The sequence below is a fragment of the Dichomitus squalens genome (assembly GCF_000275845.1).
Source record: "Dichomitus squalens LYAD-421 SS1 unplaced genomic scaffold DICSQscaffold_3, whole genome shotgun sequence".
NCBI lineage: Eukaryota > Fungi > Basidiomycota > Agaricomycetes > Polyporales > Polyporaceae > Dichomitus > Dichomitus squalens.
Window position 1 is genome coordinate 44,453 of NW_006766885.1, and position 14,200 is coordinate 58,652.

General features: G+C 55.4%; 7 protein-coding genes across 7 annotated transcripts; 4 read left to right on the plus strand and 3 right to left on the minus strand.

Moving 5' to 3' along the window:
• Window positions 1-28: 28 nt before the first annotated feature.
• Window positions 29-2,567, plus strand: DICSQDRAFT_124344 (uncharacterized protein; the record flags this gene model as incomplete). The annotated part of the gene is made up of 10 exons (XM_007361587.1): window positions 29-77; window positions 168-355; window positions 416-462; window positions 523-667; window positions 747-1,346; window positions 1,409-1,526; window positions 1,581-1,687; window positions 1,726-1,927; window positions 1,986-2,322; window positions 2,399-2,567. 10 exons carry the CDS (start codon window positions 29-31, stop codon window positions 2,565-2,567), a joined length of 1,962 nt encoding a protein of 653 aa, XP_007361649.1.
• Window positions 2,568-2,770: 203 nt separating this feature from the next.
• Window positions 2,771-4,845, minus strand: DICSQDRAFT_143722 (PALP-domain-containing protein; the record flags this gene model as incomplete). Its single annotated transcript, XM_007361588.1, has 11 exons — window positions 2,771-2,849; window positions 2,901-2,936; window positions 2,988-3,140; window positions 3,209-3,271; window positions 3,329-3,609; window positions 3,663-3,884; window positions 4,000-4,106; window positions 4,262-4,342; window positions 4,397-4,442; window positions 4,500-4,570; window positions 4,629-4,845. The coding sequence occupies 11 exons, from the start codon at window positions 4,843-4,845 to the stop codon at window positions 2,771-2,773; spliced, it is 1,356 nt and encodes a 451-aa protein (XP_007361650.1).
• A 186-nt stretch (window positions 4,846-5,031) lies between these two features.
• Window positions 5,032-5,208, minus strand: DICSQDRAFT_33996 (uncharacterized protein; the record flags this gene model as incomplete). The annotated part of the gene is made up of 1 exon (XM_007361589.1): window positions 5,032-5,208. A coding segment is annotated over one exon (177 nt), but the record flags the coding sequence as incomplete, so codon positions are not given.
• Window positions 5,209-5,628: 420 nt separating this feature from the next.
• DICSQDRAFT_51227 (NAD(P)-binding protein) lies at window positions 5,629-6,217 on the plus strand (the record flags this gene model as incomplete). The annotated part of the gene is made up of 4 exons (XM_007361590.1): window positions 5,629-5,724; window positions 5,783-5,833; window positions 5,857-5,979; window positions 6,035-6,217. 4 exons carry the CDS (start codon window positions 5,629-5,631, stop codon window positions 6,215-6,217), a joined length of 453 nt encoding a protein of 150 aa, XP_007361652.1.
• A 361-nt stretch (window positions 6,218-6,578) lies between these two features.
• DICSQDRAFT_166078 (uncharacterized protein) lies at window positions 6,579-7,515 on the plus strand (the record flags this gene model as incomplete). The annotated part of the gene is made up of 3 exons (XM_007361591.1): window positions 6,579-6,661; window positions 6,714-6,906; window positions 6,964-7,515. 3 exons carry the CDS (start codon window positions 6,579-6,581, stop codon window positions 7,513-7,515), a joined length of 828 nt encoding a protein of 275 aa, XP_007361653.1.
• Window positions 7,516-8,134: 619 nt separating this feature from the next.
• On the plus strand, window positions 8,135-13,255 carry DICSQDRAFT_132528 (cysteinyl-tRNA synthetase). The gene is made up of 12 exons (XM_007361592.1): window positions 8,135-8,341; window positions 8,406-8,494; window positions 8,558-8,654; window positions 10,100-10,369; window positions 10,437-10,562; window positions 10,626-11,156; window positions 11,262-11,369; window positions 11,508-11,636; window positions 11,821-11,927; window positions 12,083-12,341; window positions 12,419-12,590; window positions 12,787-13,255. The coding sequence occupies exons 1-12, from the start codon at window positions 8,252-8,254 to the stop codon at window positions 13,137-13,139; spliced, it is 2,331 nt and encodes a 776-aa protein (XP_007361654.1). The 5' UTR covers window positions 8,135-8,251; the 3' UTR covers window positions 13,140-13,255.
• A 105-nt stretch (window positions 13,256-13,360) lies between these two features.
• Window positions 13,361-14,113, minus strand: DICSQDRAFT_98472 (GAF domain nucleotide-binding protein; the record flags this gene model as incomplete). The annotated part of the gene is made up of 3 exons (XM_007361593.1): window positions 14,001-14,113; window positions 13,854-13,947; window positions 13,361-13,770 (listed from the first exon to the last, which is right to left on the minus strand). The coding sequence occupies exons 1-3, from the start codon at window positions 14,106-14,108 to the stop codon at window positions 13,361-13,363; spliced, it is 612 nt and encodes a 203-aa protein (XP_007361655.1). The 5' UTR covers window positions 14,109-14,113.
• Between the last annotated feature and the right edge of the window lie 87 nt (window positions 14,114-14,200).

Genomic DNA, 14,200 nt, shown 5'->3' on the forward strand with positions numbered 1-14,200 from the left:
GCGTATTCGCTGCATTTTTTCGCTGAAAATGACGGTGACGCACCGGAAACGAAATTACCAGCCAGAAGAGATTCAAAGTACGTCGCGGCCAAACTCCCGTACCTTGTGGCCATCTCTCTTCCTCCTCTTTTGGGTTCTCACGCGCCTGCCCACTGATTACGTAATAGCCGTCAATGAGCCTGGCTTGCAGATCTCGTGCGATGGCTGCGCCTGCGACCTCACCCACTCCGTGCGAATAGTATGCGCCGACCCCGTCTGCGAGAACGGCGACGACCGTGTAGACATATGTCCTTCCTGCTTCTGTAGCGGGAAGGAGTTCGGGGATCACAAAAGAGACCATGCTTATCGGGTCGTGGTAAGCAACCTTAGCGTACCCTCGGGCGAGCGTATTCCGTGACTGAACTGCCCTTCCCAGGAATTACACTCGTATCCAATATTTGATGAGGACTGGGGTGCCGATGAGTAGGTGGTTTCCAGCCTCGATACCGGCCATTGCACTTACATTGCACTTACAATTGTCAGGGAGCTCCTGTTGCTCGAGGGGATAACCATGCAAGGCCTCGGCAACTGGCAAGCGATCTCGGAGCATGTCGGGACAAGAACGAAAGAGGAGGTAGAAAAGCACTACTACTCTATCTACATCGAGTCGCCCAATTGGCCCCTTCCTGTGCGTCAATTGCTTCAGGCGCCTGTCCTCGCATCTGCTCGCACTTTCACTCACACAATCTACTTGCCACCTTGCACAGCGCATGGACGTCAACTTCGACATCGACCCTGCCGAGTTTCAGGAACGCAAGCGGCGTCGAATATCTTCCATGACGACCAGTGCCCCGCCACCCCATAAAGTCGCGCCTGTCTCCGCCCCAGGCGTACATGAGGTCGCAACCTTCCTTCCCGGTCGACTCGAGTTCGAGCACGAGCTCGACAACGATGCCGAAGATCTGGTTAAGGACCTGGAGTTCGGCATCTGTCTGGAATGGGGTGGGGATCAGATTCCCGAGGACGAGAATGATCAGGACGTGAAGGCGCGGGCGAAGTGGGCGGAGGAGACGAAAGCAGCTATGCAGGCGAAGGACGCGTTCCCCGGAAAGCGGTTACTCAATGGACTAGTCAACGGCTACCACTCGAATGGAGACACACCACGACGCGATATGAGCTCGAAGCCGGACGATAAGAAGGACGATGCGGAGGATGACGGCGACGAGCTGACTCAGCCCCCACCCTTCGAAACGCAAGAGTCTCTCGCTTTCAAGCTCGCCCTGTTGGAGTCGTATTATCAGCGCGTCGACAAGCGACTCGAGGCCAAGAGTATCATGTTCGACAGAGGGCTTCTTAACTACAAACAGGTGAGTACATAGCACGCCAAGTTCCCTGCCCATCACGTGTCGCCTGACACAGTGGGGCATAGATGCAAGCGGCAGACAAGAAGCGAGCCAAAGAAGAGAAGGACATCCTCCACCGACTGCGGCCGTTCGCCCGTCTGCAGACCGCGGATGACTTCGAGCATTTTCAGGCCGATATCCTTTGTACGTCAAACGCCCATAGCCCTAATTTGCACATGACTCATTGCTCCCGCATAGACGAACACATGCTTCGAAAGCGCATCCAAGAACTGCAGCACTACCGACGCATGGGCCTCCGCACTCCTGCGGATATCGAGAAGTATGAAGCCGATCTTGTAAAGCGGGTAAGTTACTCACTTGCACCCCCAGCCGGCGCACGCAGACTCATCCCCCCGACAAGGCCAACGCGAAGGCAAACATGGCCGCACGCGACTACTACTCAGAACGCAGGCTGGCTGGCGGACGCGCCTCCAGCGGCCCTGATCCGCGTCGCATCGGCGTGGACGGCGACCTCGAACGAGAAGCGACGCCGAAGCTTAGCGCCTCAGGCGTCTCCGGGACGGGTCCCCCTGCGCGGAAAATGCGTACGTCGAACTGTCCCCTTCCGCCTTACCAAATTGTACTGACATGACCGTCCTGCAGCTGCCCCGCTCAACCTCGCCAACAGCCCCGCCCTGCACCTCCTCACGCCTGAAGAGCAGACTCTCTGCTCTCAGCTCCGCATCCTGCCGAAACCTTACCTCGTCATCAAAGAGACGCTCGTACGCGAGTATGCCCGGCGCGGCGGGAAGCTACGGCGGCGCGAGGCGCGCGACCTCGTCAAGATCGATGTGAACAAGACGAGCCGCGTGTGGGACTTCCTCGTCCAGGCCGGCTTCCTCAAGGTCGGCTCCATGGACGTCCCCGCCACCGCTGCTGCGGCTACTGCCGCGGGCAACACCGGCGCCGCTGCGGGGGGTAGTGGTCTCGGCGATGCGAGGTCCGTGAACCTCGCGAGCTGATGCCGTGATGCCTTTTATCGTGAACGCTAACCTGGTCGATTGGATGTTGTGCAGGCGACCGTCCGCTACGCCATCGCTGAGCGCGTCGCCGAGCAAAGACTCAATGGCGCGCGTCTCGCCTCGACCGCCGCCATTCACTACCGTACCCCTTGGCTCGAACATATCCGCCTCCTCGAGTTTGCAGGGCAACCTACCTACACAGTCCTTCCCTGGATCCAGCTGAGCGGGGAAGTTGTCCGGACGTTTTTGCCTGTATACCTTATACTCCGCCGTTGTCCTTATTGCTATCGTGCTGTTCATTATACTGGTTGTAGATTAACGCATCTGTACACTATCATCGCGAGCATCCGTTGTCTCCATACACGTCTTTCAACTTTTGACGAACAGGGGCGGAATACACAGACATGGCGTGTGTGGCGAGCGTGCTTATGCATCTCCGGCGAGGATTCTGTCGACAAGGTGCATGTCGACTGGGATGTTGGCTTTTGCAAGATAGTCATCGTTCCTAGCAACAGGGTGAGCGAACCTTCCATATTGGCATGCGTCTCCTACTCACCAGAACTTGGAATAATGTCTGCTACCAGAGTCGCACCTGCACAAATTCGTCAGCCCACGGTGCGACAAGCTACTGTGGACGACTGACAAGATAGTGACAACTCTCTCGTCATTGTTCCACCCGAGTTTTTTGACAAGCCTGATGCAAGCAATGAGATTGCACGCGCTGCTCGAGCCCAAGAACAGGCCGTCGTGGTGCACGAGATAGCGCGACATCGCTACGGCCTCTTCATCCGTCACTCTGGGAAGAGGGACCAGCAAGCAACGTCAGTCCTACGACCTTCGGACAACGGCGATGAGCAGGTCTACCGGAACGCGTCGTCTACGATCGGAAGAGCGAGTTCGAAATTATGCGTGAGTCGGTTAATGCCGCTGGCGATCCCACCCTATCAGTCTCTTCAATCCGGCTTGGAGTCGACGGCGACTTACATGCCCTCGACGACGGTGTCGACTTGATGTCTCCGTTTCGTGCCCTCGGCTTCTTTGCGGTCGAACATCACTCCGTACTTGACCTTGTTAAAAAGACCGCTGCCTTCAGGGTCGGCAAGGGCGACGATGATGTTTTCCTTCTTGTTCTTCAGATATTGTCCTATTCCGGCGAGAGTTCCGCCAGTACCCGCACCCGCCACGAATGCGTCGACCAATCCGCTCGTTTGGCGCCAGATCTCGGGTCCCGTGCCATCCAAGTGTGCGTAGTAGTTGCTCCGGTTCTATGTAGACCATGAGAGAGTGAGGTATCACTGTATAGCCGAGCAGCACTCGCCTCGAACTGATCGGCGAAGAACCCTCTGGGCATCAGCTCAAACTCCCTTTCTTCTCCCGGACTCATGAGCGCACCATCGGCAAGCGCATCATCTGCTGTCGTTGTGACGATGACGGACGAGGAGAACGTTGTGATGAGATGGCCATGATGCGTCGGGATGGCTTTTGCAGGGTTCTCGGCTTCCTCGTTGCCGAAATGTTTCGCTCGCTCCCGAGCTAGGTTCTATACACTTGTCAGAGGAGCTGCGATTCTGCTACGCATGCATCGGGACACCTACCACGAACTACAGGACGGCATAAGAAACAATGTCCGATCAATAAAGTAGGACATAGCACACCTGTTTCTTGTCAACGATGCTCGCCGGACGGACGCGCTCAACGTGTGCGCCCAAGGCGAAGAGCGCTTTCACCTTCTCTTCTGCGACGTCGTCCGGCATGATGATCGCTAAAATCGCATGGTCAGCCACATGTACACCAAAGTCATACAAGCAACGCACTTGCTTCGTAGCCCCTGTGGGTGCCACGTCAGAGGTAGTATAGAACAGAAAAGCAAGTAGAAGAAACATTACTTTGCGCGAGCAATTGTCGCGATGGAGATACCGGTGGAGCCGACCGTGCCCTCGAATATGCGAGAGCCGGTATGAGGATGCAGGAGACCACGCTGCTCCGCATCGGTGATCACTAAATTATTCAATTCTTCAGCACGTGTGAGAGAACAAGCCACGTCAAGCATACTTCGGAGTGCAACACGATCCTTCACGCTGCCACCAGGATTCATGAACTGTACGATGGACACGCGTTAAAACAACAAGCTGTGGATGGAAGATGCAGCCTTTACCTCCGCTTTTCCTAAGATCTCGACGCCCAAAGCAGTACTGAGCGATTTGATACGGACCAGCGGGGTATTGCCTAACGTGAAGTGTCAATGCTGTTTTGCCGCCTGACGAGAGCGTAGTGAGGCACAGACCAATCAGACCAGCCACGCCGTCGACGACCTCATCGCTTCGCAGCTCAATGGGACGAGGCTCGAAGACCAGTGGGGCTCGTTTGCGTTTACGTTCTTCGAAGTAATCATTCACAGACATTGCCGTCAAAGACAGTGCAATTCCTATCAGGACGCCATAGAATAATTGTCTAGCTGATGAGGCTGTCGGCAGTCTACGGAACACGACTGATAGGCCCATATGCAGAGGTAGAGCTGAAGGCAGTGGGCAGCCGGAGCAGGACAATTCGAAGACAAGTCACAGTAGCCTGTGTACGAACGATGCAAGTGGTACGCAAAATAGACGTCATGTTACCCGATATAGCGCAATCCAATCTAGATGATTGGATATTGGGGTTAGGGTTAGAACCGGTAACGGACAAAAAGTAAAGGCCCGCTCAGCCCGAGGGCCGAAGCGGGACAGGGAAATATTGAGACGGTGCATGAGCCGAAGCCCATACAAACCGCAGGGTCCCCTTGAGGACATGGTCGCCGTGCTATGAGAGGCCCCCACGGCCCACAAACCCAGGTACATGAAGGGGCTTGTGCCATCAAGGTAAGTATGACTTGCTATGCTGTCCAGGCGATGATCTTATCCTGTCCGCGAAGCGCACGGACCATCTTCGTTTAGGGCAGGTATTTCTCGTCTTCGCCTATGTTCCAAACATATGTCGTGGATTGTCCGTCCGCTACACTGCTCCAGCTCTATCTAAGCGAGAAGGATTGCGGCTTACACATTCTATCACGGCTCCTTATGACCTCCGCAGAGACTTGGCCTGCGATGAACTTGCTCAGCCCAGTCGTCATTCCAATCTATAAGCAACCATGTGCTCCAATGGCGCGATATGCGTTTTCCACATCATCGACTTCGGCGAGATCCACGACACCGTTCCGGATGTGAGGGTCTTCAAATACCGAGAGACATGTGGGCTGATACACACACACACTCTCTCACCGCGCCAACGCATCTCATCTGCTTTGAGTCATGTCCAGCTTGGCTGAAGTTCAAAAGACCTTCTTGTCTGCGCCGAAGTACGCGGTCGTCGGTGCTTCCAAGGATCAGACCAAGTTCGGAACCAAGGTGCGATCCTGCTCGCACCAGTCTATTCATATATCTAGTTGTCATCCAAACAATACAGGTCTTGAAGTGGTACCAGGCAAGGGAGAAGGACGTTACTCCCGTGCACCCAGTATGTGATTCGCAAAACTACAGACAATCCGATTCTCATCGGACGTGCAGAAGGAGGACGAACTCGAGGGTGTGAAGACTGTCCGCTCTATCAGCGATCTGCCTTCCCCAACTGAGACGTCTATCAGCATCATCACTCCCCCGAAGGTACGGTACCCTTTCTCATGTACCTCGAGCCATGAGAGATGACCTTCGACGTCAGATTACGCTTGGGGTCCTCGAGCAAGCGAAGGCACTCAACGTGCCGGCACTATGGCTACAGCCTGGGGCCGAGGACGAGGCCGTGGTGAATTACATCAGGGAGAACGGTCTTGAGAGTAAAGTCATCTACGGCGGGCCCTGCATTCTTGTACAAGGAGACGGTATCCTCAAGAGCTTGTTGTAATGTTCCTGCCCGCCAGTGCCTACGGGCTGTTGTAATTATAAATGTACAAGTTCAATCAAGGGCCTACAAGACGAATGTCGCAGTATGAGTGTATTTCTGCCGAGTTCCAGCGCAGCGTCTGCTTATAATCAAGGGCATGGGTTTCTGCATTTGACTGTGTGGGACAGGGTTACGGTGTCAACTCTGGTCTGGAACGGGAGGACAGCTGGACCTCGGTGGCTGTCGTAACGAGCATCGACGGGGTCAGCCTCCTGAACCACCAAACTCGCCACACGCAACGGCTTCGCTCCAATGTGCCGCATCCCGCATCCGCAAGACCACACAACTTCCGTCCGTGTTCCACCGTACCTGAGGAAGTAAAATGGCGAACTCCTTGCTATCCCTTCGCGGTGGGCTCTGTCTCACCATCGTCACCCTTTACGCTACACTGTTCGTACTTGTCGGGTGAGCATTTCCCTATGCACACGGATCACTGCGTGGCTAACACATTCTGAAGTCTTTCCACCCGAGTCTCAGGGCGTCCTGCGCAAGTGAACGCGGGCTCCGTCGACACCGCAAGCGTGATCTTCGGCCACAACACCGGTGATGTGTTTTTGACGGACGAATACATGTCGTCAGCCACTCCTGCAATGCTGAGCGCATTCATGATGTCTGCCCTCTTGTTCATGTCTGCATTCCTCTTCGTCAAGGTGAGTTACATCTGTATTGAAGTCTTCAGTGTACGTTCTCACCTGCTTTGTTCGAAGGCCATCCGGACGCAGATCGGGAGACAGAAAGGCTTGCCGATCCCAGTAAGCCGTCTGGCAGGCATCGACACGATCGAGGACATCTTCAAGCTCGGGAAGCGAGCGAGCGGGGGTCCCGACGTGACCGACTCCCTAACGGAACACCACCGCAGGCACGCCCCCTTCGCCACTCCTGGCAAGCCCAGCAGGACCAGTCCCCTGAAGGAATCTGTGCCTGATTCCTCGGTCGCCTCTCCTGCTCCTTCGACTCCGCTCCTCGTGTCCTCGATCGACTCTCCGTCCGTGTCATCCCCACGCACGCCGTACGACCCTCTGTACACACCGGTCCTGCCTCCCTTCTGCCCGCGAGGCGACAGCCCGGACTTCAAGAAGACGCGTCGCGTCTTCGGCATCCTCGTCAATCGTTCCCCGACCAAGAGTGGGTCCGAAGATTTTGACCCCGACGACGGGCACTATCTCCGCGCGGCGTTGGGGCTGACGCACATGCAGAGCCCACCTAGGGTTCGCAACCATTGGCGGACTGTGAACGAGTGCGCCGTGCACGAGAAGTAGACACGGGGGCCATACCACACGGACGGGGACGAGGACGAGGACGGCTTCTACGGGTGGGTGTTTCCTGGACGTCAGGATGTGACCGTGGTCAAGGCTTCGCACGATTAGTCGGCGATTGGTGGAAGACTTATGAGGTCTATGTTCCTGCATTGGCCATTGATTTCTACAGCTTATAGGAACGAGAAGGATGACATACGATGAGTTTAGGGTATGGAATTGTGATGTCGGGCGGATGCTATACAGCCTGCTCGACCATACCAAGAGAGCTATGTAAAGCATGGTTTTCGGCGGAAATTAACGAGGCCTGTTCTCGATTCTCCGGTCTTGAGCCGAATGCTGGCCGCGGGTCATAAAAGAGACATTGCCGTTCGTATTTCATTGGACGCGATGCGCCAACCAGGAAGCTTGCGAGGTTTCTGCCGTGCTGTGTACTACGACAGCTTGAAGCAAGAAGCGAAAGCGTAGTCAGTAGCCGAGGCGATCGAGGATAATAAATGAGTGTCAATCGGCAAACGGACCGGTGTGGCGATAAGCGCGCACTGTTTGGATTCGCTCATCCGTGATCTTAATAGAGTCAGTGGCAGCACTGGCACAAAAGTCCTGACTCCGCCGAGGTTTTGGAGAGCTCGCCGCGTGCATGCTCATCTCTCGCATCTTCTTGCTTCCCTCCAGACGTCTTTCTGCCAGGTCACTCTCTGCCTCTGCGCTCCGTCACCACTACTCAGCACGTTCCTGTATGGCCGTACAGCAACCCCCCTGGTCGTTGCCCACCCAGAGGGCTCCGGAGCCTGTCCTCAAGGTGTACAACTCCTTGACGCGCACCAAAGTCGGTTTCTGTCCACATCTTGTCGTGTGGGGTGGAGCTGACGGCTGAGGCTGGCCTGCTGCAGACAGAGTTCGTCCCGAACGAAGGACGCCATGTGAAGTGGTACAATTGCGGACCTACGGTCTATGACGCTTCGCACATGGGGCATGCGAGGTGAGTCTTGCGATTCCTTGCAGCGTGACTGTTGTAGCTCACGCTGTGGTTCTTACCGTGTAGGAATTATGTCACACAGGACATCCTCCGGAGGATCCTGACTGATTACTTCAAGTACGATGTTCACTTCGTCATGAACATCACGGACATCGATGACAAGGTATGTCATGAGACTATGGATGGCTACGCACGCTTGGTGTGGTGTTTCGAACTTGAAGGCTCCGCGGTCGAAGGTCCGGCATGGCAAGCGGCCGCCTCACTTCGATGAGGTCAAGAGTTGCTGTGGGGGTCTGGAAACCTTGCTAGCGGGATGAGCCCAAACGTTCAGAGTTTACTTGAGTATGCGCATCATTCAAGCCGTCCGGTCAACCACCGAGACAGAGCCAACCACCGCCTTCCGATAGGACTTGGTCGGCATAGCTTCAAATCGGCTTCTCTGTGATAGGTATTCCACACGGACTGGCTTTGTGGCTGGGCGCAAGTTCCAAGAATATGCTCTGTGCTGTGTCCAGAAGTGTCGAACTAGATGACACTGCCAGCGTCAGCTGGCACGGTCTGAACCTCAGTGAGGTCAAGGTTAGACCGCCAGGAACGCGACTATGGCCACGCTTGAGCTATCGTTCGTGCATTCTTCTTGAGTACGAAGCAGGGCCAAGATCCCTCCTATATGTTGGTGAAGAGGCAGGCGCGAAGCTGGTCCCTTGAGCCGACAGCGAGCCAATGCTGGGCTGAATTGAATCCTCGTCCACCGCAGTTACATGTCTGGCCGATGTTGCCGATTCTATCAACTCATTCATACATATTGTTCCGGGCGCCGCGAACTCCATGTCTATGTCTATACGACGCGGTTCGTCAATGTGCGGGGGTGTCGTGCTTGTACGCTCGAGTCTGGAATAATGATTGACGATAATTCATGAGATCTTGGTGACTATCTGCAAAGACAGACGCGATGGTACCGCCCACCCCTGCCAACCCTGCCGACCTGCGTTTTAGGTAGACGTGCATTGAAGCTTTGGCCTGAGACCGCATTCTGCATCGGCGCCGGGGTTAGCGGAATACGAACGCCATCTGTGGATGGCATAGAGTGGATGGAGTTAGAGGTGTTTGTCGAATTGCAAAGCGACACGCTTGACGGGACCTGGTCCTGATAAGGCGCAGAAGCGGGGGTCTTATTAACCCACTCCTTTATGCTTTGTTCACTTACACGAGTTGAGAGTAGTCTGGTGGGATTGATGTGTCATCACATAGCCTAAACTGACCTTGAGGCTGCGGTTTTCTACTGAGACATCGATGTCACCAGCTGCTCATATTCTCTTCATCCCATCTCATTCTCCAGGTGTTGAGTATATTCAATCGACGCCTGTTTCGGCGTCTTAGAACTGCTCGAAAGTGCAATGTGCGACGACCTAACGTAATCGGTGGCAAGTCGGCTCGACCCCTGTCCTTCATCCAATGGCTCCTTAACTTTGTATTACCTAAGTCGTGTTCATCCGTGTTCATCCGTTGGTGTCGTGAAAGAGCTTCGGCTGGCTCCCTTCCAGCTTTCTGATAGACTTCATATCCCGCGGGTAAAAATCCGGTCATTCTGATCAGACGCTGCTTTAGATTATTCTCCGAGCTCGCCATAACCACCTCATCTCCAAGCTCATATCCGAGACGACATCGCTCACCCCAGAACTCATCGGGCAAGTGCAAGCCGCCTGGGTCTCCTACGTCCAAACGAAGGTGTCCAAGGGCCTTGCAGACTCGGACCGACCCACCGCTGGGAGTGAACGGGAAGCGTGGCCCGAGCTGGTTCAGCGCTTTCAAGATAAGGCGTGGAGGCTGCAGCTTCTCCATAAGGACGAGAAATTCGAAATGCACTTCAACGCAGCGGTACGTCCGTCTCTGGCAAACTCTCATCCGGTCCTGGCGGTTTTATGTGAACGTTTCGTTGTCCCAGAATGTAACCTACAATTCTCTTGTTCAAGCCGAAAAACAGTTCCAATCCGGACAGACTGGTGCGGAGGTGGCCCATTCCCTGATAGACGTTTCGAAAGACGTCCTGGCGCTAGCATTAGACAAGCAGGTAAGATTTCCGCTTCCATGCTTCACAAAGAACAAGGATGCGAGCGCCCTGACATCCATTCAGTCTGGCAGCACGGTCAACGATCATGCGATCTTCCGTTCTCTCGCGGCGTACTGGGAGACCGAGTTCTTCAAAGACATGCGCCGCCTTCGCGTCCGCGACCCTGATACTCTGACGCGTGTGACGGAATACGTGCCCGAGATCGTTGATTTTGTTGAGGGCATCGTCAAGAATGGATACGGCTACGAGGTCGAAGGCAGTGTATACTTTGACACTCGGGCGTTTGACAGGTCCGACAATCACTCGTACGCGAAGCTCGAGCCGTGGAGCAAGGGCAACTCGGAGCTCCTCGAGGAAGGCGAGGGCGCGCTCTCTGTGACGACCGGCCGCCGCTCTCCTGCGGACTTCGCATTGTGGAAGGCGTCGAAGCCTGGGGAGCCATCGTGGCCGTCGCCCTGGGGCTCTGGTCGGCCGGGTTGGCATATCGAGTGCTCTGTCATGGCGTCCGCTATCTTTGGCGATAACATGGACATCCATTCTGGCGGCATTGATTTGGCATTCCCCCACCACGATAACGAAATGGCTCAGTCAGAGGTGCGTGAACCGTCGCTACGGCCAGTGCTGGCACTATGCCAGCCACCGTAATTTGTTGCGTTCATATGCATTGTCCCTTCTGATGGCCGTTACGTCACGTCACAGGCGTATCACAACTGCCATGCGTGGGTCAACTATTTCCTTCACACGGGCCATCTGCACATCGAAGGCTTGAAGATGAGCAAATCGCTCAAAAACTTCATCACGATTGATGTAAGTGTTCCACACGTCTTGCCGGGTCGAAGCAGATCCGGGCGCGCGCCTGCTGCTGCTTTGTTGCCATCTTCCTCGCTCTATGGAGAGCGTCTCTGACATTGGATGTTCGACGTGAACTTGCCTCTCTTTCCACAGGAAATCTTACAGAGATACACCGCGCGCCAACTGCGCCTGGCGTTCCTGACGCAGCTATGGAATTCGAAGGTCGACTTCACCGAGTCGCTCATGACCGGCGAAGTGCGTAATATCGAGATTGCATTCAATGTGCGTCTTTTCTCTTTCATCTAAATCTTTTCTCTCCACTGCGTATGCTGTCAAATCCCGTGTGGGCGTGCGTCTTGCCACAATGTGGCACGGAGCGCGGTAACACCGCACGTAGGCACATACACAGATTGCGCAGTACCGTTGACGTTGGACATTGACCCGGTCTTGTCGGGCTTCGCTGCAGAACTTCTTCACGAACATCAAAGCGCTCGTCTCCCACGCAGAGGCGGAGGGCCCCTCCCTCGACGGCAAGAACCGCTTCCAGCAGGCAGAGCGGGAGTTGACGGACAGGTGAATGGATCCTCCCTTGACTCCTCTGTCTAATGCGCGCTTCCCTTCTCTGTTCCCCATCGTCACCTTTCCCGGGTAGCGGCGATAAGCAGCGAAGGCGAACCCGCAATCGTGACATCATGCGCTGATCAATTCCCATCCTTTTCGACACACAGTTTCCATGCAAGTCAAGGGGCTTTCCGAGCCGCTCTTTGCGACTCATTCAACACTCCTCAAGCGATCAACGTCCTCCGCGAGCTCGTGTCGCGTACGAACGTCTATATCAACGCATCCAGCGGCAACCTCGAGATCGGGCTTGTGCAGCGCGTGGCGCGCTGGGTCGGCGAGCAGTTGCGCATGTTCGGCCTCGGCGAGGGTGAGACGACGGAGATTGGCTGGGGCCAGGAACGCAATGGTGATGAGGGCACTGTCAACGTACGTAAGATTAGCCAATTCGCTCCTGCCATGAGCAGGACCCCGACTTTGTACAACGGCTGACTTCGTGATGTCAGCGGGAGGAAGTACTCATGCCATATCTCCGGACGCTGTCTTCCTTCCGCGACGGTGTCCGGAGACTTGCCATCGCGAAGGGTGAGAACACGCTCAAGGACATTCTGGCGCTGTCCGACAAGTTACGCGACAACGACCTTGTGCCGCTGGGAGTTGCCCTAGACGACCAAGAAGGTGCGTGGCGTGTGGATGCGCAATTGCCTGTAGCTGCCTTCATCAAATTGGTTAACTGACGCTGGCACCCTGGAATCCTAACGCCACCGACCACGGAATGATACGATGACCTTACGACATCATACCGCGACCCAATGTTACGGTTTGCATGCGTTGTGCGCCTCCGCACTCTGGGGAAATCGGGTTCATCTCACAGACGGAAGAGCGCTTGTCAAACTCGTGCCACCCGCGGAGCTCATCAAGGCTCGCGATGAGAAACGGGCACTTGCAGAAGCGAAGGCTGCCCGGAAGGCCGCTGCCGTAGAAGCGGAGAGACAGAAACGCATAGCAGCGCTCGAGAAGGGGCGTGTGCCTCCGCAGGAGTTCTTGAAGCCGCCGAATGTGCCTGAGGGCACGTATGGGAGCTGGGACGAGAATGGTCTGCCTCTTACGGACGGGGAGGGCAAGGAACTCAGCAAGAGCGCCTCGAAGAAGGCGAAGAAGGAATGGGAGCTGCAGGACAAGCGCCATAAGGACTTCCTTGAGTTGCAGAGGCAGGAACAGCAGTAGAATTCAGTTGCAGCGGCGTCTCGAGGACCCGTTCCATTTGGTTGATTCTGTCAACATGCTCGGTGTCTGTCTTCTGAAACTTGGAATTGCGGAGGAAGTTAATGCATATTTCAAACGAAGAGTGTTTTGACGTTTCGGACTGTTGGACGCCATCCATTCGAGCGGCTGCCTACGTCGAATTCAACGTTCTCCCGCGTTGTGTTTACACGAGCGATAAGTTACTACCAATCGCAAGCCTCCACCACGAGCTTCGCTATCCTCTCCAACCCAGTTTTGTCCCGCTCATCAAAGCCTGCGAGCGCAAGGCAATCCAGGTCGAGAACCCCGAGCGCGCGCTCGGACTCCTGACCGGGCATAGAAAGAAGCAGCGGGCAAACTATTTCGCTCTTTGTTTCGCCGTCGCATGCGATGTGTCCGGGGTATTCGTTGACGTCCGTGACAAGGACCGTGAGCCTCTGCAAGTATGCGTCTGCGCAGACGCCGCGCGCCTTCTCTGGCGAGACATTAATGAATTGACAGGCGGGCTTGCCGCAGAACGGCCCGAGGAGAAGTCGCGCGGATTGGTTGGCCGGCTTTTGAGTTTGAGGGCTGAGTCGAGGTGCGGGGAAGAGGTCCGAGTGCAAATAGAATCCTGGAGTTACAGAACGCGAAACAGTGAGCATAAGTGACGTTCAGGAGACAAAGTGAGAGGAAAGGAATCTGCTATACACGGACCACACCAGTTAACCATGCGGTCGCCCGTGCCAAAGTCTGGAAGGGCCTGTAGCGCATTGAAGATGAGGGACGATGCGTTGGCCAGATTGGTCACCTGAAGGCGGCGAAAACTCAGCGAAAGCTTACAGTACACACACGCAAACATACCCAATCGCGCTGACCCGCCAGAAGGTGGCTAAGCTGTTCGTGGACGTGGATCCAGAACGCCGCCTTGTCGATTCCTGACGGTATCACGGCCGAATCAGCATGCGGCATTTTACCAGGGGTGGTTTGGGTGGAAGTTTTGCGCGATAGTCGAAGGATCGCGGGACAAGATTGCAATTAATGTTGTTGACCGGAGCCCGACT

Excerpts from the sequence above, each read along its gene's own strand:
- DICSQDRAFT_132528 (XM_007361592.1), top strand. The coding sequence starts at position 8,252 with ATGGCCGTACAGCAACCCCCCTGGTCGTTGCCCACCCAGAGGGCTCCG. Across the intron at positions 11,157-11,261 it reads ACGAAATGGCTCAGTCAGAG|GCGTATCACAACTGCCATGC; the intron begins GTGCGTGAACCG and ends GTCACGTCACAG. Across the intron at positions 12,342-12,418 it reads GTGATGAGGGCACTGTCAAC|CGGGAGGAAGTACTCATGCC; the intron begins GTACGTAAGATT and ends TCGTGATGTCAG.